The sequence below is a fragment of the Chrysemys picta genome, chromosome 11, assembly GCF_011386835.1.
Source record: "Chrysemys picta bellii isolate R12L10 chromosome 11, ASM1138683v2, whole genome shotgun sequence".
Lineage (NCBI taxonomy): Eukaryota > Metazoa > Chordata > Testudines > Emydidae > Chrysemys > Chrysemys picta.
In genome coordinates this window covers 55,157,557-55,185,027 of record NC_088801.1, presented here as the reverse complement: position 1 = coordinate 55,185,027, position 27,471 = coordinate 55,157,557, and the positions used below count along the sequence as shown (strand labels likewise).

Genomic DNA, 27,471 nt, shown 5'->3' with positions numbered 1-27,471 from the left:
AGTGGACACATTTTGGGGGGGAAGCTAGATATGTACTCCTGAGGGAATTCTGTGCCCAAAAAATAAAATTATGCGCACAATATTGTAAAATTCTGCAAATTTGATTGGTCAGTAAATTAATGTGGCTCCAGCATGGCAGTGAGGGGCACAGGCTGCTGGCTGCATTGAGATGGGAGATCATCCTGATGCCCCACCTCCCTGGTACAGGGCATCAGCAGTGGGTCTGCACATGACCCTGACGCAATGTAAGGGCTGGGCCTGCCCCAGAAACACCTTGGGGCCCTGCTCCTCTGCGCCAGGCACACCAGGTGTGGGTGGGCAGGCTCAGCCCAGCAGGATCCAAGTGAGGCGGAATCCAGGTTGGGGGGTGAAAGTTTTCTGTGTAGGGCAATCTGAGTGCTGGTGGCTCAGTGGGAGATCTAGATGCACAGGGGCTCGTTGGGGGGTTTCTGCAGGGGATCCTGGTGAAAGTGGTTGGGGCTCAGCCGGGGGGGGTCTGGGTGTGGGGAGATGAGGCTTGGTGGGGCGTTTCTGGGTGTGGAGGGGCTCAGTGGGAGGGTCTGGTGCTGGGGGAGTGAGGCTTGATGGGGTGGGGGTCCATGTGCAGCTGGTTGGAGCTCAGTGGGGTTCTGGGTGTCGGGGGCTCGTCGGAGGGGTCCAGGTGTAGGGGTAAGGCTTGTAAGGGTGAGGGTTTGATGGGCCTGCTTAACAGGGGAATCCCATCTGCTGTTAAGTGGGCACCGCATGCCAGGCTCCCACTTCTCCCCATGATTCCACTATCCCCTTTTCTTTTCCATCCCCCTCCCCTCACTCTCACATTCCTCTACTTCTGCCCTATTCCACCCAAATACTTTCCCACTGCCTCGTCCCCTCACCCCGCTTCCTTCATTTCCCCCCACCCTTACCCAGCTGCACCACAGGCACTCACTGTTGCACAGAAAACAGGAAAGCTTCCAGAACACAGAAGGGGAGCACAACTGGCATTAGGATCCAAGAGGTGGCATTCAGTTGCAGAGTCAGCGGAGACACAGCCTGCTTCAGCTGGGCAGCTCGGCACTTGCAGAAATGGGGGGAGGGCAGTGGCATGTAACCCTGTGTACCCCTCATGCCTCGCCTATGTTTAGGGGGGCAATCCCCCCCAAAAAACTGCGCCTCAGGGTCATTTTCCCCCTTACCACCACCACCTGCCCTCCCCGCATAGCTTCCCTTTGCTTCCCTGCTGTTTTCTGCAGGGAAGCACAGGAATTCTGTGGGGGAGGAGGGGCATTTCTGCGTGCACATAATCCCGCAGAATCTCCCCAGGAGTAGATATGGGTGGTTGGACTTTGGCCTGCATAATGCAGTGTAGAAACTAGAGTCCCAGGTTGGGACCCAGATTTCAACAATTCCTAACCTGGGATTACAATTGAGTATAGACACTTGAGCCCTAGGTTCTGCTAACTTGAATTCTTCTACCCCGGGCTTACATTAATTGCAGTATAAACATACTCTGAGTGTGCCCTATACCCTGTTTACACTGTAAACACCATGGCTGGCCTGTGATATCTGAGTTGGGCTGTGAGGCTATAAAACTGCAATGTGTGGGCTCAGACTGGAGTCCGGGCTCTGGGACCTGTCCCCCTCATAGGGTCCTAGTACCCAGACTCCAGTCCAAGTCTGGATGTCTACACTTCAATTTTATAGCCCTGCGAGCCCAAGTCAGCTGACACAAGTGTTTAATTACAGTGTAGAAATACCCTGAGGGTCCTTGCTTTTATTTTGGAGGATCTTGGCAGTCTTCAGAAGACCTGAATATTGAGGTTACATGGGACTGCGTACTGAGTTGTAGTTTCTACCTTCTCCCCACTCCATTCCAAATAGAGAAAGAAGGGGATGCCAATTCTTAGGCAATCTTTAGAGTGCTGTAACAGGGATTTGAACATTTCCTCAACAACCCTGCAGCAGGGTCATTAGTCTTATCTGTGTTGGAGATCTGTTGGCAGGTTCCTCCACTTTGCACCCAAAGAGAAGGCATCTTTTGCAAATGGTGCACAAGTGGTTTGTAACTTCATTCGTGAATATCATACTGAGAAAATAAGATATCCAGAGTGGATCTTTTATCCTTCAGGGACAACACCACATCTCTTCTCTGCTGCTCCAGTGGCAACAGGGTCCAGACTTCTTGACAGAAGCATTCATATTAGACTAGAGTCATGTATTGATATGCCTTCCCTCATATTTTTGAGTCAACAGAAAGGTGAAGCTCATCTTGTCCCCAGACCCTGGCTTGGAATCATCAATTTTAGTGTTTAATACACTATCCTTCTTTCCAGGGTGCCTGGACATTTTGTTTTGGAAGTGGAGCCAAATTCTTCCCCTAGCAGCAAGGTTTTTGGCAGCCTATGAGATGTGAATCTTCAATTTTTTGTTCTAGGTGCTACAAGATCGTCTGAATCTAGGAAGTAGGCTACCAGAAGTCAATATCTAAAATATTACAATGTGTATCGTTCATATACATCTGTTAAGTTCATATTTAATAATACAAGCAAACAGCAGATAAAAAGTGCCTGTATATTCCTCAATTTTCTCTTTTGAGCTACTTAATTTTACTTAGAGTGCACCTGGCAGCTATAGAGGCTTATCCTCAAATCTATCTTGTATTTATTTATTTATTTTTAAAATTCATCATTCATCTCAAATTAGAGAGAGTAGAACAGAGGGAACTGAGGAGAGATTCAGTGCTAATTTCAAGCTGTATATGCATGGAGAAGGAAACAATGACACAGATACAAAGTGCATGCTGTAACCAAGAAACTGCATGCATCACATTTATTTAACTTTATTTGCATCTTGTTTCCTTTATGCTATACCAGTGGTTGGTTTTATTTTCATAGAACAAAGTGGTATAGTTGCTTCAGGGAAAGCATGGATCTGGTTTGCCAAAACCTAAATAAACTTTATATCTAACAAAATCTCAGGTTTTTAAATAGTGTGCAATCCAGAAAAATACAAGGAGTATACATAAGCATTTTTTACATGGTGGTGGTAGCACACAGGCATTGTACAGTTGCAGATTTTAGATGTCTGGATAGGTGGTTTTGGATAGGATCTTCTAATGTGATCCATAGTGAGAATATTTGAGCACTACGTGACATAAGGGCTCTTGCTAGAAGTCATTGGCTTTAGACGAATGGTTTAAGGCATGACAAGGATTATGAATCTTCCTTTTAGATAAGTTTTCTTGAAATGTTGCTTGCTGATATCCCCACTATAGTTTTGGAAAAATCACTTGATTTTTTTTTATTTTAAAAAATTCTCTGCTTTGGGGGTGCCTTATGCTGTCATTTTTCATTGACTCCCTTTTTTCTAGACCTTTATTTGCTGGGTTTCTCAGCGAGGGTGCTAGTTAATTGACCTTGAGCAACCTTGACCAAGGAATAAGATTTCATACTAGTACCACAGCATTACTAGACTTCTTTCCTAGTGACTATCGCTAGTTCTTTCTCAGCAGGACCAACAGCCCAACATGGGTGTTATTTTTTTCACTTTCTTCTACCACCAAGATTTCCTTCTGTTTCATTAGAGGCTCTTCTTGAATGTATTTTGAATGATTGACTGCAATGTTTTTGCCCCTGAAGGAGTTCAACCAGCAAGAATATTGTTAATTTCCAGCTAGGATTAGCATTAGTAGCTGGTTTAATTGAAGTTTTTGCCTTGTTCAGGAGACTCTTGGTTTTGACTTTCAGTGAAGTAAATCCTTTTGTGGAGGGCTGGAAGAGAACTGAAGATGATCATCCTGCGACTTGGTGTAAAAGTTTTAGAAACCTGGGTTGAAATTTTCAGATCAGTGCAAGGAATTTAGCCACACCTTCCACTTGGAAATCTCAGCTCACACTTCCTACTATGAAATTCCTTTTTGTCTTTGCCTGTTTGCATTTTATAACATTTTTTTGTGTGTAGAACAACAGGCTGATGAATACATTAAAAATACCATAAAGTTTTAGGATTTTTAACTTTCTCAACAGCCTCTCTTTAAATGTGCAATAATTTAAATTGTAAAGCTCTTTTGGCAGTTTTACTACTCTAAGGGCTGGTCTACACTGGGGGGAGGGGAATCGATTCAAGATACACAACTTCAGCTACGTGAATAGGGTAGCTGAAGTCGAAGTATCTTGGATCGAATTACCTGGGGTCCAGATGGCGCGGGATCGACAGCCGCGGCTCCCCCGTCGACTGCGCTACCACCGCTCGCTCTGGTGGAGTTCCGGAGTCGACGGTGAGCGTGTTCGGGGATCGATATATCGCGTCTTAATGAGACGCAATATATCGATCCCAGATACATCGATTGCTACCCTGAGTGTAGCAAAATCTTTTTAATAAAGGAGGGAAACAATGCGGCATTGTGTTGGGTAAACACCACTAACAGGATTCATAACACAAACCATGAGCAAAAGACCACCCCCCCCCACTCCTAAGTAAGTTTGGCAGTATCCTTTTCCCCTCAGGGTCGTAAGTCCAGCAACCCAAAAATCACCCAAAAATCTCTGTCCCTGGTCAGTGCAGCCCCAGAGTTCAAAAATGTATCTGCAGAGTTTTACCTCCCAGCCCGGGGGTGGGGGGCGCAGCGGTGCTAAGGGGCACCTTAACACCAAGGCCAACTGCCCCACCTCTCCATGGGGTTCTGCTGCAGCCTTCACCACAAGCCACTCCGCTCCTCCAACCATCCCATGAGCCACTCCGCCAGCTGTCCCGCAAACTGCTCTGCTCCACCAGCTGCTCAGCAACATATCTTCAGGCCCCCCCACAGCACTCAGTGATTTCCGCTCTCAGTAATTTTAGCTCTTTAGTGATTTCATCTTGTAGTAGGGGAGCCTCAGTGCTGGTGCACCATTAGCCCAAAGTGACTTCAGCTCAGCAGCCTGTAACTAGATTCCTAACAGAATTAAAATTAGCTCTGATATTCTACAGTAGGGAAGAGAGCAGCAGGTGGTATTTCAGGCCCTCAGAAAGGGGCCCATACCACCAAATACAAATGCCTGTCCCCAGCCTCTCTCAATTCACTGGGTTTTGGAACCCATGTCCCTTGTCTAGCGAGTGCTACTTAGTTGATGGTGAGTCCCTCTGTCATAAAACATTTTAATTGTCCTTGATTCACATAATCAGGGTAACAACACTTTATTCTTCCTGCCCCAGTAACAGAGAAACTGGGGAACCCACAGCAGCCAAAGTGACCATTTGGGCTCATGCTAGGTGTGCCTATGCAAACAAGATTAGCCCCTGAAGTTCTTTTCCACACCTCACCACAATTCACCACCAGATGTGAGGGTAGAGCTCATCCTGACTCTGCTTACATCTGCAAAATGTTCAGAAAATTCCCACTTCATCACAGGGGTGTCAGTGGGGTCTGAGCTGGGCAGCAGTGCAGGAAAAGTGGGGAGGTTTCCCTTTGGAAAAATTAAACTGCAAAACATCTCCATATGTTCCAGCAAAAGGTTCTCATTTATCCCTTAACCCCCTCCCCATGAAAATCTCCACGCCTGCCCTGGCCCCACAGAGACCCCCTTACTCCAATGTAGATTTTTAACTCTTCTTACTTTTCCTTGGCCTTGTACAAACATTTTTCCCATCAAAATGATCAAATGCTTTTAAAATGAGAATGAGAAAACAAACTAAACCAAAACTAAAGGGCTGGTCTACACTAGGGGGAGGGATCGATCCAAGATACGCAACTTCAGCTAGGCGAATAGCGTAGCTGAAGTCGAAGTATCTTGGATCGAATTACCTGGGGTCCAGACGGCGCGGGATCGATGGCCGTGGCTCCCCCGTCGACTGCGCTACTGCCACTTGCTCTGGTGGAGTTCCAGAGTCGATGGTGAGCACTTTCGGGGATCGATATATCGCGTCTTAACGAGACGCGATATATTGATCCCGGATAAATCGATTGCTACCCACCGTATCGGTGGGTAGTGAAGACATACCCTAATACTCTTCTTAAATTTGACATTTATGTCAAAAAGATTAAGTGTAGTACATCTAATGTGGCTTATGTATATTTATCTTCTTGTTTCAGTGCTGCCGGAGGTGAAATCTTTAATTTGTGTGTTCCTGACTTTTATGAGAGAATTGAAGAAAATGATATTATCAGACTTATTCGACAAATACTTGAAGGACTCTGCTGTCTGCATGAAAACAATATTGTGCATCTTGATTTAAAGGTAAAATTAGACATGGTATTCCAATAAATTACCTTTTTTCGTTCTGCTGGTTGATTCAATATGTCAGCACCAAAATCAAGTCTGTATAAAAAGGAGGTGTGGGATATGGCTACATCAAAACAGTTTGGAAGATGTGATGGAAGTACACTGGCATAACTGTTGCAGTTTTAAGATGTGTATTAGGGTGTGATTACTTGCATCTTGGCACATGTACAATAGATATAGGCACATTAGAAATGCACATAATGACAGTATCCTATGCAAAGTCAAGGTTCTTACATTCAATATAGCCAAGTTAATTTTACTGTATGTAATATTTTCTTGTTAAAGGAATCTGCAAGGGGAGAATGAATACCTTTTGCTACTACTATTTGAGACAGTCTCTTGCAAGGCTGAGTTAACAGGGCAACAGCCTGTGTTCACACTCTAATGGCTTTATCTTGGCAACTGAAAAACTTTTACAATAAATATCTGACAGAACATGGAAAAATGCAGCTATAATTGTTTTAAAAAGGCATTAGTAACAAAAACAGAATGCTTAAATATAACCTAAATGTCACTTTGGTATACACTGTTTACCATTTAAATCATACTTGCGTATTTATGCCTTAAACACTAAATATTCATCTTTCTTCATTTAGCCCCAGAACATCTTGCTGAGCAGTATCAATCCTCTTGGTGATGTAAAAATTGTCGATTTTGGTATGTCTCGGAAGATCGAGAATGCTAGTGAATTGCGGCAAATCATAGGAACTACAGAATATCTAGGTATGCAGGGGCTATTTTCTTTTTAAATTCCTGTATGCAAATGAAAACAGTAGTTCACTGAATTTGAAAGCTAGACATATACAATGCTATATAAGCTCAACTCCTGAGTCTCTTGTACCTAGTGTCTTCTGTCCGCTAATGGTGGCCACATGTTGTATTTTGAGTGTTTTTTTTGTTGTTGTTAGTAGTGTGTAGAGCAGGTGAGACTTAATCGTTTTCTTTTTAAAAGTTAAAAATATTTGAGCACTGAAAACAGAAGTGGTATATAAAGTCATACTGTTTGCTTTTTAAAATTGTGTTTAATTTTGAGAAATTACATAATTAGAACTTTGCTAAGTCTCTCTGACTAGGTGGCCCAATGCAAATATATGCTAATATGAAAAATTTTCATTAAATTGAGCAAACAATAAAACAAGTTTAATGTAACTTATAGATACAGTCAATTGGGGTTTAGCTCTAATTTGATTCTACGGTGCACTACTAGTTTATTATATCTTTTAAAAATCTTAATATGAGATGAGTGGAAGCATCCGTTATTAAATTCTTGAGGTGGAGAAAGATGGACAGTTTTTTATGTTAGGTGTGCATTCTAATGAAGCTGATCAGTAAGATTAAACTATCCTCTGGAGAGGAAGTGGAGGGGAAACACCCAGATTTTTTTAAGATCTACTTCTCTGAGGAAACTTGCTTCAAATTCTGTCTTTAAAATTGGTTCAGTGAAGCTGTAGTGAACAGTTAAGGCTGCTTGGAACCCATTCTATGCTGTGACTCCACTGACTTTAAAAATCACTTTAGCTAAACCAGTTTTAAAACTGGTTAGAATATCTGAAACTTCCTTATATAGGCCAGTCCTTTTATGTTCAGCCTAAGAACTTATTTATGTAAAGAAAAAAATTATCACTCGAATCAGTTTAACTCTTTAGAATGCTTGGTCTCAACAAAAATGTTTCAACCAATTTATAAGTATTCTAAGAATACTAGACTTTCAGCAGTTCTAAAAACCGATTCAGTGCTATTGTGGCTGTGGACAAGCCGATGTGTCCATCAGGTCTTCTTACTGCTGTCCCACACTATGTTGTAGTGACCTTTTTGGTATCACTAGAGTACTTGGCTCTGGGAACTGTACCAGGAACTTTGGTATAGGCACCTAGAAGGCATTGTGGCTGAACTGGTTTAGAACAGCACTAATGTGGATACAGGACAGGACACAAACTGATTTAGCAAGTAGCATCATAGTGGGAGTGCACTGAAATGTTTGTGTTTTAAAATAGCTCCACCTCTCGGATTCAGCAAAGAATTGAACTGTCTAAATGTAAATGGGTCAGGTGGCTGTAAAAGAAGCTTCCTGTCTAGTCTTACAACTCTAAACCTGCTGTGTGTAAGCAACTGCCAGTCCATAAGTGATTTTAGTGCTCTTCAGAGATGTGCGATTTATTTCCTTAATCTTCAGTCTTGTAGTTAAATATAATAGTAATAGAAACTTCACTATACAAACTACATGTTTAGTCCTATAGTCTTGTAGTTTAGTATAAAATTGCCAAAAATCCAGAGTATGACAGATGTTTGGACCGGACATAGAAGATTACGTATTTTTAATCATGCATTCAAGGCTATCACTTTTTTCCCCCCAGCTCCAGAAATCTTAAACTATGATCCTATTACCACGGCTACAGATATGTGGTAAGTTTATTTCTTCTGAAGATAATAGTAACTAAGCTTAAAGAAATTGGACACTAAATAATTCAGATATCAGCTACTCTTGCACACTTTTTTCCTTACAAATTCTTTACTTTTCCATCATTATCTGCGATGGCAGGAACACTTTAGTCAAAATGTTAATTTTCCACTCTTTCCATTTAAAGCACTGTAGATTTGTTGCATTTAAAAGTCACTCTGCAGAAACAATATAAACCTGGTAGCACTGTGTAGAAGAGTGCACTTCTTGTGGCTGGGTGTGGCAGAGCAGTTCAGTCTTCTTCTTTGAGAGATGTCCCTGTGGGTGCTCCACTCCAGGTGTTGGTGCGTCCCTGCGCCTTTGCTCGGAGATTTTTGTAGCAGTACTCGTACCAGCCACGCATGCGCAGAGCCTGCCCCCCCCCCCCGCTCTGAGTCTAGCTTAATAGTACGCATGCATGTCTGGTCTCCTCAGTTCCTTCTCTACCGTCCCCGGCCTGAGACAGAGCTCAGCAGACTCGTTAAGAAATTCTTTCCTCTGGTTACAATTGCCTTCTAGTTAGTTAGTTTGTTGTTTGTTGTTAGTTATAGTTAGTTACCACTTCTGTCTGTTTTAAAAAAAAAAAATCGTTCCTGTCAGCCGCAGCCGCTTCGGACATGCCTGGCTCCACAGGCTTTAAGCGCTGTTCTACATGCAAGGATGCTATCCCTCTGTCAGATGGCCACTCACAATGTATAAAATGTTTGGGGGGAGACCAAGATTCCCCAAAGATGTGCCCACTGCAGCAAACTTAGCTCCAGGGCACGGAAGGACAGGGAGCTCAGACTCAAACTGCTCCTGCTTCAGAAATCCCTGGGGTCAGTTTCAGACCCAGGCACTGATGCCGGCTCCGCTGCCCGTCACAGCCCCCCCACCTCAAAGAAGCTCAAAAAAACGACAAAAAAAGGGCAACTTTCGCCACCAAAGAAAGTCATGAGACATAAAATTTCTTCAGGCAGATCTACTGTTTCCCTGCCTGTGCTTCCCCGCCTGAGCACTTTTGATGAGCCGGGCTCCTCCGGCACCACGCAAAATCCGCCTGAGGCTGTGGCTTCCAGCTGCCTGCCTCCCTTCTGGCACCGCAACGGACGCGGTGCTGACATTCCACAGCCTGCCTGACCCCCCGCAGGCTGATACTGCTCTCCCGGCACTGGCCACGGCACCGACACCCGCTGAGCTGACTGGCAGTGAGCCAAGACTCAAAACACCAGCTCAGAGGAATGTTTCCTCACTGCAACTTCTTCCTGCACAACCTTCACCTCTCACAGGAGCGTCAGCACTGTAATTCACTCAGGCAAGAGATCTGTTTGTGTCACCTATCCTGCAGTCACCCCTGCTGAATGCCTGCTTCTCTCCAGGGGCTGAGTCAGGGTCTGAACAGCCTTCCTCCAGTGAGGAGGAAGCTGGACTACAGGGGGATTTTTCACCGTATCAAGACTCACATCCCCAGACCCCAGTCAACAGAGGTCATAGAAAAATTACCTCATCCTATTCTCAGGATCCTGCCCCCTGGGGTGTGAACCCCTGGATGGCACCACCTATGCCCTACCCACCACCATGGCAATATTGGGCCCCATGGGCATCGTACCCTCAAGAACACACGTGCTACTCCACCTCAACCAGGCGCAACACCTGCCTAGTACCACCACCTGACGAACCTACCAATGACACAAGACACCAGGCAGCACTGTCACACTTGCAGGATCAACCAAATCCTGCTCCTATCCCAGTAGAGCCGGAGGTAACGCCTGAAGAAGCCTTACTTCCCCCTCCTCCAACATCGTCGGATGACTTCTCAAAATTCCAAGACCTTTTTTAAAAGAGTAGCCAGTGACCTTGAGAATTAACTTGGAGGAAGTCCCTGAAAAACAGCATGAGTTAACAGACATCCTACAGCCCTCTTCTTCCTCTAGGGTTGCATTACCAATCAACGTAGCCCTTTTAGAACCTGCTAAGTCCATCTGGCCGACTCCAGGTACAAGCCTGCCTATCTGTAAACAAGCGGACCGCAAGTACTTCATCCCTTCTAAGGGCTCTGAATTCCTTTTTACCCATCCGGTGCCAAACTCGTTGGTAGTAGACATAGTGAACCAAAGGACCAAACAACAGTATTCCCGCTCCATCCCGGCCAACAAGGAAAGTAAACGCTTGGACCTCTTTGGTCGTAAAGTATATGTATCCTCAATGTTACAATTTCGTATTGCTAATTATACTGCAGTTCTTGCAAAATATGACCACAGAAACTATAATAAATTCATGGACTTTATTGATGACATTCCAGAGCAGAAGAAACAATAATTTGCAGCTCTGGTTTCAGAGGGACAAATCATATCACGTACCGCTCTTCAAGCGGCCCTCGATGTAGCCAATACCGCAGCAAGATCGACCGCCACAGCAGTGGTCATGCGCCGAGGTTCATGGCTCTCCTCCTCTTTCTTTAATCAAGAGGTCCAGAGTACCATTGAAGAACTTTCCTTTGACGGTGAAAAACTCTTTGCTTCCACCACGAATGACGTGCTTCATTCAATGAAGGACTCAAGGGCAACCCTCCGGTTCTTAGGACTCCAAACACCTACGACCAGAAGGCGACAATATATATATCAACCTTACCAACGCCCACGCTACGTCACATATACACAACACTTCCATAGATCACAGGAGCAGCAATAACAACAGCAATGCCAGAGACTGAGATTCCAGCGTCATCATCCCAATTCTGCGGGGGCGCCTCAACCCCCTCCAACTAATAAGCAAATTTGAAGCCTTGGTCGAGGGTTTAGAAAACAGCGTTCCCACTTCAGCCAGTACACCTATTTTTGGACACTGCCTACGACCATTCTCCCATCAATGGCAGAACATTACCACCGACAAGTGGGTTATAGAGGTCGTTACAATTGGCTACTCCATCCCCTTCCTCTCCTTGCCACCCACCCACCCTCCCCGTCCCTCTTCAGGGACCCTTCTTACGAGCAACTGCTCCTCCAAGGTGCAACATCTCCTTCAACTGGGAGCAATAGAAATTGTGCCCGAACAACACAAAGGGAAGGGGTTTTACTCCCATTATTTCTTAACAAAAGAGAAAACTGGGGGATGGCGACCGATCCTCGACCTCAGGCGGCTCAACAAATTTGTCAAAAAGCAAAGTTCAAGATGGTTACTCTCACCACCATAATCCCAGTGCTGGAGCAGGGCGATTGGTTTTCAGCCCTTGACCTACAGGACGCCTATTTTCATTTGACTATACACCCAGCCCATAGACTCTTCCTCCGTTTTACCCTTGTCTCAACACATTTTCAGTACAGGGTTCTCCCCTTCGGACTGTTCACAGCCCCCCGTGTTTTTTCCAAGATCCTAGCCATAGTCACTGCCTACCTCAGGAAACAAGGGGTCGTAATATTTCCTTACCTCGACAATTGCCTCCTCAAAGCTTCAACGTTCAATGAAGCTCTCTGATTCACGGGGCTTACCGTCGAGTTGTTTTCTATCTCTAGGCCTACAAATAAACAAAAACAAATCCACATTATGCCCCACCCAACATCTGGAGTTCATAGGAGCATACCTTGACTCCCGGACAGGATTGACCCCTCTCCCACCCGATCGCTTCAACTCCATAAGCCTACTGGCCACAACTTCACAACAGTCCCCAGGTCACCGCCCGAGACTGTCTACAACTACTAGGTCACATGGCCTCGTGCACTTTCGTGGTCCAAAATGCACGACTCTACATGAGGTGCTTCCAAGCGTGGTGGGGCACGGTTTACAGACCGAATGTGCGCTCTCTAAACAAGCCTCTCTCCATACCTTTCCGAGTCAGATTCTCTACTGTGGTGGACCGTTCACTCCAACCTCTGCTCTGGAGTCCCCTTTCTTCAGGAGGCTCCATCCCTCATACTGACTACCGATGCATCCCTGACAGGATGGGGTGCACACATGTCTCCCCACACAGTCCAGGGGCTATGGTCTTCAACCGAAACCTCCCTGCACATAAATGTCCTAGAACTTCGAGCCATACGCAATGCGTGCCGTCACTTCCTCCCATTAATCAGGAATCTCCATGTATGCGTAATGACAGACAACATTGCCTGCATGTTCTATGTAAACAGGCAGGGAGGAGCTCGCTCCCACTCGCTTTGCACAGAGGCTATGAAGCTCTGGAATTGGTGCCTTGTGAACAACATCCGGATATCAGTGGCCTATCTTCCCGGAGTGATGAACACCACAGCGGATGAATTAAGCAGACGCTTTCCCTGGGACCACGAATGGGAGATAGACGAGAAAACCATTCACAACATATTCCGCATTTAGGGTTACCCAACCATAGACCTCTTTGCAACTGTGAAAAACACTAAATGTCCCGACTTCTGCTCCAGAGCGGGACTGGGCAAACATTCCCTGGGAGACGCATTCATGATCCCATGGAACCGGAACTTACTCTATGCTTTTCCTCCGATACCGGTTCTCAACAGGGTCCTGATAAAAATACGAACAGACCATGCCAAGGTGATCCTGATTGCCCCATCGTGGCCCAGACAACCGTGGTTTCCGTTCCTCACCAGAATGTTGATTCGACCACCAATTTCGTTGCCTCTCATCCCAAACCTCCTATCACAGCAACACGGCCAATTTCTCCACCCCAGCCTGTCCATGCTTGACCTCAAAGCCTGGTTCCTACATGGTTCTCCCAAAACGAACTAGATTGCACTGAACAAGTTCAAAGAGTGCTCCTACATAGCAGAACACAATCTACTCGCACCACCTATCTACGAAAGTGGAAACGATTCACACATTAGTGTTCAGCTAAACAACTTTGTCTCACGTCGGTATCTCTCTCGCTCATACTTGACTACCTATTGGACCTTAAGCGATTTAGCCTTTCTTTCAGCTCCATCAGAGTCCATTTAGCTGCTATTACAACCTTTCATGACAAAATTGATGATACCTCTGTTTTTGCTCATCCAATCGCCAAGCGTTTCCTCAAGGGACTCCAAGCCCTATACCCATTCTGCAGAAACAATATAAACCTGGTAGCACTGTGTAGAAGAGTGCACTTCTTATGGCTGGGTGTGGCAGAGCAGCTCAGTCTTGTCTAGTACCCCCTCTCAATAATCGTTCTGGTCTTTTGTTGCCTGTCTCGTGAATCAACCCTCTCGTCAGGTCATGATTTAACTCCACCCTTTCTGGGGTACAGAGAGTCCAACAAATAAAAATCTAATGTTGTCACAAAGGGTTTTCAGCCCCAACATTACACTTCATGGTCATCACACCCTTCTGGTTGTCCTTATCTCCTTTTCAGGGTCTCTGCACCATTTTCTCTGGTGTTTGATAGTGGAACCTGGGCCTTCCCTCTCCTCTGGGTTTCAGCACAGGGACCCTATAGTTATAAGTATAGCTGTGTCTATATTCAAACTCACCCCCTGCTACCTATCTGAGCCTGTCAACGGGTCTCTCCGCAGCCTCTTTAATCTCACCCTTTTTGCAAGGCTCTCCCCTGGAATCCCCCAATAAATCCCAGTTTAAAACTATAAACTCAAACCTATTCCTGCCCTCAGGCTTGATCTTTCCTCTCTCTCTCCTGCTCTTTCCCTTGCTTTGTTCAACAGCTGAACATCTTCAAAGGTGCTCTCCTTGGAAATCCAGATACTACCTTTGTCAAGGCTTCCCTGCAGAGTCTACTCCACTCAAGTGGTTGGTGGGTCTTTACCCAGGCATCTTCCTAAACTTCTCTGCTCTACTCAGGAGAGGATCCTAGGGCTAGCCATCTCCTGAACTTTTTCATCACAACCTCTCTAGTCCCAGAGAGTGACTGCAGAGTTCCTCACTTTCTACCTACAGCTCTTTTCTGCTACAAACATCTTTTGATTATAGTCCTCTCCCAGCATTTCTCCAGGTGGGCTTCATCATCAGTTAAGACTGACCCACCTGGCAGGTGCAGCCCATTTTTAATTGGCCTCTCAGGCCTACATTAATCTTTTCTAACAATCTAGTATCTTATAAAACATGCTATAACTACTAAAAATGTGGCGTGAACTACTAATGGTGGCGTGAACACAGTGAATTGAGTAAACATTCATATCTCAAATCAGACTTATTCCTATACATATGAAATGTTTTCCCAAAAAAAGAACGTTGCCCATGAATGTGTACCAAAAATCTCACATTTATGAATTTTACTTCCACCCACTTTCCCTTCTTTCTCTTTCAAAGTTCTTCATCTAGAAAGCTAACTGAATCTGCACATCTTCATGAATATTAAGAAGTTCTTCTTATTTTGATCTTGTTCCACATAACTCCAGAAAAATAACGGGCAGTAAAGCTATTTTACCTATAATTTGCTCCTGACCTGGAGCACTTTAAAGGCAGCAATAACAACCTCTTTCCTCACAATTTTTCATTGTGTAAGGTTTCTTTAAAAAAAATTTTTTTTTTTTAAGGGCAACTCCAAATATGCCCTAGCATAGAAGTCTTTCCTCACACCAAGAAACCTCACCTGTTTTATTTTCTCATAAACTACATGGTGTAGAGTTCAACTTTAATTTTTCATGCCCTAACTGTATCTCAATAATAGGATACTGTAAGCATATGTCTGTGTGAGTAAGTATCAGTCTTCCACATTCTCCACAGCTCTCCGTGAAACTGGAAAAACAAGTTTATTTTTTCTATTTGTATGAGTAACGACGTGGGAACCTTATGTGCATCTTTACGTTGCAGTATGGGTTTCCACTGCTACCATAAATTTAAAAATGTTATGCTCTTGCAGTCCGGATTCTTAAATTTTTGTACATGGTACCTGCCCTTCTTCTTTAAGAGCTGGTCTCTATGGGTATTAACTCTGGGTGCACACATGCTCCATGCACTTTGGACTGACAGTTCTTCAGTGGCAGTGTATGTTGGTCTGCACTTGAACCTTACACTTCTTGCTGTGAACCGAGGGCCTCATTGGTAGCACAGACCAACTGCCTGTGCAGTTCTTTTTCTACCTTTGGTGGTCTGGGATGGAACCTTCTGTAGCTTTGTCGGTTCAACTTTCTTGTAAAAAATATTGGGTATAGTTAAGTTTCATATTTAGCGTATAGTCATAGTTTAGATCATGAGGATCAGAGGTTCTTCCTCCCACTTTCACTAATCCCCCAATGTTTGAGGCACTTATGCCCAAGGTCTAGGCTTCAAGTCTTACCTTTCCTGCCTTTGGGACATCCCAGTAAGTGACCCACACGAGAGCTGTCTTTGCTGCTTGGGGGAGTCGCACATCTCATTAAGGTGTGACATCTGCCACTGCTTCTGTCCCTGCACCAAGCAGTTCTAGGAGTTCAGACTTTGCAAGCACCCGATGCAGCTCACCATGAAGCCTTGGGATCTTCCTGCACCCTATCTTGTTGACTGGAGCTGCTGAGTAGTGCTCTGATGGAACACTCCAGCAGACACAAGAGCTCCTCTCAAAAGATGAGGATAAGGAGAAGACCCACTCACAGGAGGGAGGGGAAAACATTCCATAAGTCTGTTAAGAAGAGGGCAGCTTCTCTCCTTGCCTTGGAACCAAGTGAGACCCTCTGCCTTGGAGCTGGAGTTCATGGGGATCCCAGGACAGCAACAACAGTACCAGGAGCTTCTAGTGCTCCAAAACAGTCTGGAAAGGTGTGCTAGAACAGTAGGAACAGATTGCCTTTGACAGCATATCATGCCAGAACAGTAGCTGGCTATTGGTCAAATGCATTTACTGTATCGTCCAAAACTAGGTAAAATGTGAACAACAGGGCGATGCGATTTGCTGCTGCTTTACGGCGTTATATCCAAATTCGTGTTATATTGGGTGGCGTTATATGGAGGTAGCGGTGTATTTAAATAGGTGCATCTTTTAAACATGGTAGGGTATTGGATCTATAGCAATCCATTAATTCAGCTACACAGTCCTTTTGAATCGGGGAAATGAATATCCAGTTTCTGGCAAGGCAGTGTCATAACTACTGAGGAATTGCTCCATAACCTGGGGTAGAAAGTAGTGGTAATATTACCTAGTCAGGAAGAAGCTTCCTTTTAGGCATTCTATTTCCACAGCACTAAGACTCAACTTTGTGGTAAGGACAATCTTGACCTCCAGACCTTGCCATAGTGGCAATTCATAGTCACTGTGCATGAGCAAGTTTGAGAATGACTCTATAGGCTAGAGCAGGGGTCCCCAACGCGGTGCCTGCGGGGGTCATGGTGCCCGCCGGGGCAGCCATGTGCGCCCGCTTACTGGCCGTCGGAAAAGCAGCCACCGAAATGCCGCTTCACGGGGTCATTTCGGTGGCTGCTTGTCTGGCGGCCCCGGTCCTCAGCGGCTAGTCGTTCGGCACCCACCCCACGGAAAAGGTTGGGGACCACTGGGCTAGAGGTTTTGGCTGATTTGTGAGTCTTCCCTTCCTTTTTGTTAAAATACCCAAATTCAAAAGGAGAAACTGAGCCAGATCAAACCAAACATTTTGATTTTTTTTTTGACTTGCTGACAAATTTTGTGGGGTTTTTTTGTTTGTTTTGTTTGTGTTTTTTGACCTGAACCTAAACTTTTTTTTTTATTATTATTATTATTGGGGTTGCTAGTTAACTGAAAGCCATTATTACCCAGCTGTAGTGTAGTTCTATGCTAAATAATTTTTGTATTAAGGAGATTGAATGCTCCTGATTCCCTTTTAGTGCTTTCTTGTACTATTGGGATAAAGGTGACATAACTGTGGAATGATATGTCTGGACATCAGGTGGGTTGCTAACCACGTTCTTCGTGTGTATCTGTATTGATGAATTCAAAACAAAGCATGAATGTTGATTTTGGAAAACACACTCTAGCCTACCCTCCAAAGTAGAAGGTAATTGAGTGATGGCGGCTGCAAGAAAGAAATGGTTGGAGCAGATTTAAGTAGCCGAGCAACTTTCACTGACTGCTAGGAAGAGCAAGTGGCATACCAGCAAAATCACTTAATGATCTGAATGATTCATTAAGAAACACACATCAGGTATTGCATGTATATGTAATCAAATTGCTTAGAACTGTGGCATACTTTGGTTCTCTTGCTGCCTGTGGAATGTGAAATAACAAAGAACACTGACCATAGCACCAGTGATATAATTTAGGATGAAAGATAAATTACATCTTGTTTCATTTCAGGAATATTGGTGTAATCTCATATATGCTGCTAACTCAAGAATCTCCATTTGTGGGGGCAGATAATCAAGAAACTTTCCTCAATATCTCTCAAATCAATGTGGATTATTCAGAGGAAACTTTTGCATCAGCTTCATACCTGGCCAGAGACTTCATTCAAAAACTCCTTGTCAAAAACCCAGAGTAGGTAGCAGATTCTTCGGTGCATCTTTCTATTTGTTTATAAGCATCTGGCAAAGCAGGGCCTTGATCGTGATTGAGTTGCTACTGTAATATAAATGTGATAAGACCAGTTACCATTTAACATAAAAATGTTGGTTTCCATATGGATACATTCTATGTGGTGTAAATATTTAGAATGTGCTGGATTCAAATGGAAAATCTGACTTGACTAGTGAGATCCCAATAATGGAAATTCTGTTGAAATGTTGAATTGTAAAATTATCAGGTAGTCTGACAGTATATCAGATTAACTGGTGGTAATGTCCGTTTGTAACTGATTTTTCCGCTTAGTAAGATGCTATTTGCTTAAAAGCAATTTTACTTCAAAAAATGCCATCGTGGCTTCCAAATCAAATTTGCTCAGTTTGCAAATAAACTAACTGCCAGATCGCATACTCGGTCTTGAATGTATTTTTTGCTTATGCATTGTAAATAATAGTTCTGCTGGCCAAATTTTACCTATAAGTAAATGATCTTAAGATTCAGAGGGCAAAGTTTGACCCTGCATTTGCATTTTCGTTAACAATTCTGAAGCCTGAGCCAGATTTGAATCCAAGCAGTCCTTTATACAGTAACTCCTCACTTAACGTCCTCCCGCTTAATGTTGTTTCGAAGTTACATCGCTGCTCCATTAGGGAACATACTCATTTAAAGTTGTGCAATGCTCCCTTATAACGTCATTTGGCTGACTTTACAAGGGAGCATTGCACAAGTTCCTCTTCTCCGCCTCCTCCCTCTCCTTTCCTCCCTCCCTCCCAGCGCTTGCTGTTTGGTGGTGCATAGGACTTTTTGGGAGGGAGGGAGCGAGCTAGCTGGGACTCCCCCTTCCCCCAGCAGGCAGGGCCACCCGGAACACAGGGGCTGCAGGACCCTGGGCTGCAGCTCTAAAGCCCCTTTTGGAATGTGGCCCTACGAGCACGGGCCGGAGGACTCAGGAGGAGCAGGGGCAGCCAATAGCCGGAGAGAAGCGGCGCTGTCCCCTTCAAAGCTGGCCAGAGAGAAGCGGCACTTTTGAAGGAGAAAGCGCCGCTTCTCTCCGGCCGCTGGCTGCACGACTGCCCCTGCTCCTCCTGAGTCCTCTGGCCCGTGCTCGCAGGGCCCTATTCCGAAAGGGGCTTTAGAGATGCAGGCCAAGGCCCCGGGACCCCCTTAGCCCGGGGCCCTGCAGCCCCTAAATCCCCTGCATTCCAGGTGGCCCTGCCTGCGGTGGGGAGCTCCCAGAATCGCGGCCATGGGGGAGGTGCTGCGCTGTGCAGAGCCACCTGCACACCCCTGCACCAAACAGGAACTGCCCCAGCTCTGCACCTCCTGCCTGCCCCAGCCCTGAGCCTCCTCCCGCACCCCCACCCTGAGCGCCCTCTCACATCTTAACTCCCTCCCAGACCCTGCACCCCCAGCCCTGAGCCCCAGGGGTAAGCCAAGGGCACCTCCCCACCACAGTACAGTATAGTACTGTACAGTATATAATGCCTTTTGTCTGCCCCCCAAAAATTTCCTTGGAACCTAACCCCCTGCATTTACATTAAATCTTATGGGAAAATTGGATTCGTTTAACATTGTTTCACTTAAAGTTGTATTTGTCAGGAACATAACTACAACGTTAAGTGAGGAGTTACTGTAGTTGTGTTGGCAGTAAGAAGGCAACAATCTGAGGACGCTGTAAAATTGTTGCCCTTATTAATACCTGTTGTGGGGCTAAGACTTCACTCTCCAAGACTGTCCATCTTTCACATGTCCAGACTTGTGAAATAAGCTGTGCATTCCATATAAGAGGTTAATGCTTTCACTTAAGTAAAATAGCCTTTTTTTTTTTTTTTTTTTTTTTTAAGGGAAAGACCAACAGCAGAGGCCTGTCTCTCTCATTCTTGGCTGAAACAGGGGGAATTCATACTATTACATAGTCCTGAAGAATCTTCCTGTCCTTCTCCAATGCAGGAACACACAACAAAGTGTTCAGAGGAAAGGAATACTAAATCAATTTGCAATGGTACCTGTGGTGACCGAGCAGATAAAGAGAACATTCCAGAAGACAGCAGTACAGTCTCTAAACGTTTTCGGTTTGATGATTCATTGCAAGACTTCATGACAGACTTAGTATGTTAACACATGGCTGGCTGTGCAGGTCCTCTGAACTGAATTTAGGATTATAATCTATTCCAGTGGTGAATATTGTGAGATTATGGTTTGTCCATTCGTGCAGCATGGTTATACTGAAATGCACTTTCGAGTGATCCTCTTATGCGGTACTTCCTTTCATGTCCATTGCTGGCAATGGCTTTTACTCCTGAGAAACTGGAGTTCTGGCATCAGGGGAGAGCCTTGTGTTTTGAAGGCGATTTAGTTGAATATATTTGCACTTTTCAAGTTTTAGTCCATAAAACGTTTAATATAATAGAGAATAAAAATATAAAAACTTTTGAATGTTAATAAACGGACTCTAGTTAAACAACTTATAAAAGTGCTCAAGACAGTGATCTAATAACATAGTCACATTTCTGTGACTAAGACTTGATGATGGATTGAAGCAGAGAAATTGAAACTAATTTCTGACAGCCTTTCACTGCAGTGACAGTGCCATCTGTTAACTGAGAGTTTAAAATCAGCAGAATATTGGGATGTATTGAACACATTCAGCAAATACTGTTTACTTAGAATGTTTAGCTGTGGTTAAGGATAATCTTTCTGCCTTAGCTGACTGGTTACACGTGGATAATGTACTGCATGTGGCATGTATTTTTAATATGCTAGCATGAATGTTTCTGGAATATTAGAATAGAATAAGGGTAGGTTGTCAGTCTTATTGCTGAAGATCCGTGCTTCATAAACAAATCTAATTGTAAGAGTGTGAAAAGTTTTGCACTGAAGTGCATATTGAAACAATTGTACATGCTCCAAAGAAGCTGTTGTCAGTCTCCATATATATCTGGATTGTATTGAAATACAGATTGCACAGCATAAATATTCCAATACCCATAATAGTTAAGTGTACATACCTCTTAAAAACAGCAGAGATGATGAGACTAATAGCATATAGTCTTTTATTGCTCATGCAATTAACATGCATCTGCATTAAGGATGTGTTAAAAAGCTGATAGGTGTGGGATGGAGAGTGTGTTAATTTGCTTGCATAGTAATTTTTCCAACCAAACTATTTTTCCTCAAAGTACTTACTCATGCCGATCTTGAGAAATTGGCTGCAAAATTTCAGAATTAAAATTCAGAGCTCTTTTGGTTATCTGAATCTATCAATTTTTGAAAACATTCACATCTGTTTTCTGTTTTGCACTCTCCATCTTCCCTCCCCCCCCCCCCCCCCAAAAGGCAGGGTTTTTTTTGAGGGGGGGGGGGGTTGTATTCCTCTTGTTCCAAGGCTCTGAAAAAAACACTGCATTATGCCAAGTTCCAGCTTGGAGCAAATGTTGATCAGGTCCTAAACTGAGTTAATTCTAGAAATGCTGACAAGCTATCGTATCCACAGTAGCACTAATAGTGTGAAAATTGGAGCCTTTTCACATAGGGAATGGAAGTAATTAAAGCTCTTTGAAATATTATGAAAGTTAATGGCACTTTAAACTATTCCCTGGATCTTCGAGTCTGCATAGCTTAGACTGAATCCTCCTCAGTGTGGATGTCTCATTTGTGACATTTAGTTTTGTGATATTTAGTTAATTGCAAGATGCTTCCTCAAATGTGCATTTGGACCCTGTCATACTTAAACAATTTCTAGTTAAAATTCAAGAGAAAATATCAAACACTGATAATGTAAATGCTCATTTTATTAATATGTAGTAAAATGTTGTATTTTAAATACCTTTATAACAAAAGGATGGAATAAAAAATATTTTAAGCAATTTGTATAGTAAATCCAACCTAACAGACAAATGAGTCCAATAATGCTCTCTTTACTTGGTTAATACTCCTGTTGATCTGAATGGAAGTTCCAACTGAGTAAAGTGTGCAGGATCAGGCCTTAACCTTTTATGTGTTAAAATCCAGTCTTTTCTGTTCTCTTTATAAAGACTGATATCCATGTGATATTGTTTTTAATATCAGTATGTGTTCAAGCATGAACAAGCTGAGCTACCTAGTTATTAGGGGACTCCACTATCTCATCTCTACATATTAATATTATGTAATGTATACATTATTCTTTTCTATCAATTGATAACCGAGAAATAAGTAGACTTTGTGGAGGCAGTTAATAGACAAGTTAGGTTTTTGGATTTTTTTTAAATTTTGGAAGTCCTTGCTTTTACCCAAGAGAAATATCTTTGTTTAAAACGATCGTCTTCTCACAAGAACTTAATCTAATGACAGTGTATTGAAATAAAGGTATTTTTATACATTCAGAATGGAAAGTTCACTTAAGATGGAGAGGAAATGTCAAAACAGTACAACAGATTCAGCTATAAAAGGTTGTTTACAGAAATAATTGTAATATAATGTAAACTGTCCAAATTACTGCTAAGTTATTAATTTTAAAACTGGAAGCTCACATTAATATTACTATTTCTTTTAACATATGATACAGGTTATGCAAAATATAAAGTCATAACCATATATACCAGCACTTTAACTAAACAAAATACAGGAAATATTCTATAAAGAAACTTTCTACCATGTTGTTTGATAAATGTTTACATTTCTTACTGCTTTTTTCTGGTCTTAAGTTATCTTTTAAGTTTGAATAAGTGAATTTTGGTGTTATCCAATAGAGCTTTTTCAAATGTTGTAGACCTCTATATTTTTGTATGTAAATTCAAATATAACTGGAGCAAGAACTTTAAATTGTTTGGATTAATATAAATGTTTAATTTTATAAGAATTTTGTATTGTGCATGCCATAATTTTCTTTAACATATGTAATTTCATTTAAGATACAATTGTTCTTTGGTAGCCCATTGTGCATAGTGTCATGTTATTGGGGACTAGCAAAAACAGATGTAAATGGTCATAGTAATATTTTATTAAGATAACTGATGTAATTTCTATGCAATTCCTGAATTATTTTGTATAAACAAACATTTTGTATTGAAATGTGACTTTATTCAACAATTTGTAAACTTAATATTTTCTAATCAGAAAAAGAGGCTTTCCAGCTAATGTCCTCTGCTCTTCGTAAAGTTTATCTGATAAGTTACTGAATGTAGCTTTTTGAAATGCCACCACATCCTTACACTTATTAATTTCATATCTGGAATGCTGCTTACAATTGAATCTAGATTAAATCTGTGAGGGGAAAAAGGTGTTTCTGCTTTATGTACATTGAGGGCCAGAACTCTCATCCTTTTATAGTTTAATTTTAGGTATAAAATATTTAGAGGAAAGGAGAGGCATTTTAAAATATTATATAATAAAGAAATGCTGGTGTTCAGGTTTCATTAGTCTCTCTGTAGAGGCTGTAGAACCAGCAGTATGCCAACCAGCTAAAGAGAGAAGATAAGAAGCAAAATGAGTCAAAAATATGAAATGGGCCAGTACAAATATGAAGTGTCTTGATTTTAAAAAACTAACCCAGTGGTGATCTGTATACCTCAACAGCATAAGATAAACTGGCATGTAATATCCATGTTGTTTATTTAGCAGATGGTGGTCCTTTCTAAAAGCAGTTAACTCCTTAAAGTTAAGTTGAATGTTAATAGGCTGATGGCCTAAAAATAAATTTATACTCTTCTAGAGAATGTCATATATTATGTGTGTAATAAATAGGTAGTAATTCACTAGTACAGGCTGGATACTGCAGTTGCTACATAAAGATCCCATTGACAAAAGGCTTGTTCTGTTTGTGTTTAGAACGTCTTCACGACTGAGCTGTGTGTTCTGTGAAAGGAACAGTATCCCCATGTATTTGTTTTGGCATTACTGGAGTATTCACTGCAGAAGGGCTTTAAATCTCTTAAATTTTCTGCCCATAAAACTTTTATCCAGTGTGCTTCATATACTAAAAAAAATCCTATTTATTAAATACTCATTTCCCCCATTAGCTACATTGTAGAGCTCATTTTGAAATAAAACAAGAATGATGAGTCCCCGCTCTGATTTTGGTCTCCCTGAGAAATGTGATGTTAGCAGAAAAATCTCTGTTCTAGGTATCAATTGATAACTCTGTAAATTCAACCTCAAATGTTTTCCTAACTAGAAATTAGTTGTATAACATTTTCAGAAACCCACAGCAGAGAAAACTGGATAACAAGTTTGTTGGCCTCTGTGCTGAAAGAAGGGGGGAAAAAACTGTGCCTTGATTTCTGCCAGTTATCAGACTTGGAAGTGCTTCTTTGCCAGCTCTGTATATTAGACAAATGGCTAGGCTGCTGTACTGATGAGCCAGTATATAGAAAAATTCAGATATTAATTTCAATATAGAAAAATCCATAAATATGTAGTTTTGATTTGACAAACAATGACAAACTGTAAATGTGTAAGATATAGCTTAGAAAACTTTGATTCAGAAAACGTATGTAATCTTTACATGATTAGCTCTAATAAATCAATAGAACTCCTAAGTAAGGTGTCCAGGATCAGGCCTTTCCTGTGACAAAACTTCAAATTGTTGTTGCTTTTAGAGCAGAAGGAAAAACATGGTGAATTCCTTATCCCAGTGAAGACTCTTATTGACCTCAGAGAGTTAAAGATTTTTACCCTTGAAATCTTGGGGAAGAGGATGAAGCACAAAACTTCTCTGGCCATGAGTACATTATCACAGGGCAGAATTCAGACACAATGATCAAACTAAAATTCCTGTTGAGATGGTTACCATCAAGTGTTCATTCTAGTCTCAGTTCAATATTTATATTTTATCTAATCACAATCCAAATAGCCATGGGTATTTTTAAGAGATGTTGGCACTGACAGACTTTCTAGGTAGTTTTATGGTGAACATTATAATGTATCAGCATGCCTGACAGAATTATACAAGTAAGCTTCCATGTCTTCTCTTCCTATTCTCCTTTACTAGCATGGCTGGGGTGGGTGGGAGGAGTATACTGTGGAAATGCTGTTGCAAAGAGAGAGTTGCTGAAGGTAGTGATTTGTAGTTGTTCAGTGCCTTCTTGGAGATAATTTTATGTCTGTGGAAATGGCTGAGAAATTGGCCTGGATGTGAGCTGACAATTTAGAGATGGAAAGTTCTATATCCCATAACTAGCCTCTTGAGCTTTCCAGTTCCTTCCTATGGAGCACTCCTCCCACTTCCTAATCTCTGTAGATTTAATCTGCAGCACCTGGTAAGGAAAACTACTAACGGACATGAAAATCTCAAGCACCATACTAATGACACTTTCCTTAAAATCCAATACCATGCTCCTACATTTTGCAAGTGCACATTTCATATGTGCCCATATGCACTCAATTTCCATACGAAAGCCTAGTCCCAAGCTCATGAATGATTATCTGACCAATTCTCTAGTCATGCTCACTAGCCTTTGTGCCACTTGTGTAATATATAACTATTCCAAATGTATATTGCTAAAACCTTTTTCACATGCTGAATATATTCTCTTGTGGGTGAACATAATGTATGTAATGTTGGAGATTTACTGGGTAATTACAACCTCTAGTAGGGCTCATCTCATCTCATATTTGCCATTTGGACTATTTCTAATTCTCATTCTGCTCTACTGCAGCGAGCAGCTGTCATGAAAATAGAGGGAAGGGTAGCAACTGCCTTACCTGTAAGGGGTTAAGCAATTCAAATAACCTAGTTGGCACCTGACCAGAAGGACCAATGAGGAAAGAAGATGCTTTCAAATCTGGTGTGGGGAGAAGGATTTGTTTGTTCTCTTTTGTTGTTCCCTCTCCGGACAGAGGGAGAAGCCAAGCAGGTACAATATCTCCTGAAAAATATACCTGGAATAATCCATCTAAAACCATATAAATTGTAAGTAGGGCAAGGAAATGTGTTAAGTTATCTTTTGTTTTGGGCTTGTGAATTTCCCTATGCTAGAAAGGTAGTATTATTCCTGTTTTTTGTAACTGAAGCTGAGCCCAGAGGGGAATCCTCTGTTTTTAAATCTTATTACCCTGTAAAGTTACCTTCCTCATTTTGCAGGTGTGATTCTTTTACTTCTTTTAAGAACCTGGTTGATTTCAGTGTCCTGAAACAAAGTGTCTGGTCTGTGCTCACATTGCTAAGGCAATTGGTTGGTATATTATTCTCAAGCATCCCCAGGAAAGGGGGTGAAGGGATTTGGGGGGATTTTTTTGGGGGTGAAGGGGTTTGGGGGGATTTTTTTGGGGGTATAGGGATTCCAAGTGACCCTTCCTTGAATTTTTGTGTAAATCACTTGGTGGTGGCAGCAATACCATCCAGGGACAAGGAAAAGAATTTGTGCCTTGGGGAAGCTTTAACCTAAACTGGTAGAATATAAGCTTAGGGGGGGTCTTTTATGCGGGTCCCCACATCTGTACCCCAGAGTTCAGATGGGGGGGGGGACCCTGACAGCAGCTAATGGCCTTTATGGATGCAAGGATATGAGGGAATTAATTCAAAGTTGCTTTTACAAAGCTGCTTTTTTTTTTTAATCTGGCATGAGGACAAATGTACTGAGCAATTAATTGCTGGTGTAATTCTACTGAAGCTGATAAAGTAACAGCAGTGACTATTTTGCCCTTTATTTTTGAGACCCAGCAGAGCCAGTTTGGTAACATAGGTCAAAGTCAGAATAAAACCCTGTAAAATCTAATGGTGTACTTGGCTAAATCACCAGCATTAAAATGCTGGCTGGGTTATTGCCCTATATTGCTGCTGATTTAGATAAGCAGACCTATTTTGTCCCTTTATAAACTCCCTTGCTGTATTGTTGCATCTGTGATGTTCACTTGCAGATAAAGGGCCTGATTTCAAAAGTGCTGAACCTGCAGAGTTTCTATAGATTTCAGCCAGAAATGCAGGTGTTCAGCATCTCTCATGATCAGGCACCAAGTCATTTGACAGTTTATCCAGGGCAGCAGATCAGGACCTGGCGGTCAGATAGGCAGGGTACACCTAGTTTGTAAATATCACCAGGACTTAAGTAGGAGCTAGGCACCAAGCAGCTTAGACAGTTTTGTGCATGCACTTTGGCAGAAATTTAGGCACCAGGGACTTTATTAGCAGAAACTTAGGTGTCTAGGAAATGTTGGCAACTACCATGTTAGGTGGCAGCTGAGTGGGGATTTTTGAGGATCTACATTTTGGATTTAGGTACCTAAACCTTTGTGGATCTAGCTCTGAGCCTTTCTTGAATTTGCGGTTCCACACCCTCCTCTTTATGTTGAGCCATCCACTTGATAAATTGTATCTGCAACTGAGACTTCCTCTCATGACCACAAATACTTTGATTGAAAAAGCAGAAAGCGTCACTTATCCACTTACTGGATAAGTAACAAGGTTACTGTAATTATTAAGGTAAAAATCTTCTAATTGAAACGTTCAGACTGCATGCTCTGTTTCACACTTG

General features: G+C 42.5%; 1 protein-coding gene across 3 annotated transcripts in view; it reads left to right on the top strand.

Moving 5' to 3' along the window:
* STK17B (serine/threonine kinase 17b) overlaps window positions 1-23,805 on the top strand; it is a 38,919-nt gene extending 15,114 nt beyond the window's left edge. For all 3 annotated transcript variants that reach the window (XM_005294276.5, XM_065562045.1, XM_042851670.2), the window contains exons 4-8: window positions 6,050-6,194; window positions 6,836-6,962; window positions 8,594-8,642; window positions 17,816-17,995; window positions 19,864-23,805. In XM_005294276.5, the coding sequence (XP_005294333.1) occupies window positions 6,050-6,194; window positions 6,836-6,962; window positions 8,594-8,642; window positions 17,816-17,995; window positions 19,864-20,137 (775 nt within the window). In that variant the 3' untranslated portion in view covers window positions 20,138-23,805. The remainder of the gene's footprint in view (window positions 1-6,049; window positions 6,195-6,835; window positions 6,963-8,593; window positions 8,643-17,815; window positions 17,996-19,863) is intronic.
* The last annotated feature ends 3,666 nt before the right edge of the window (window positions 23,806-27,471 follow it).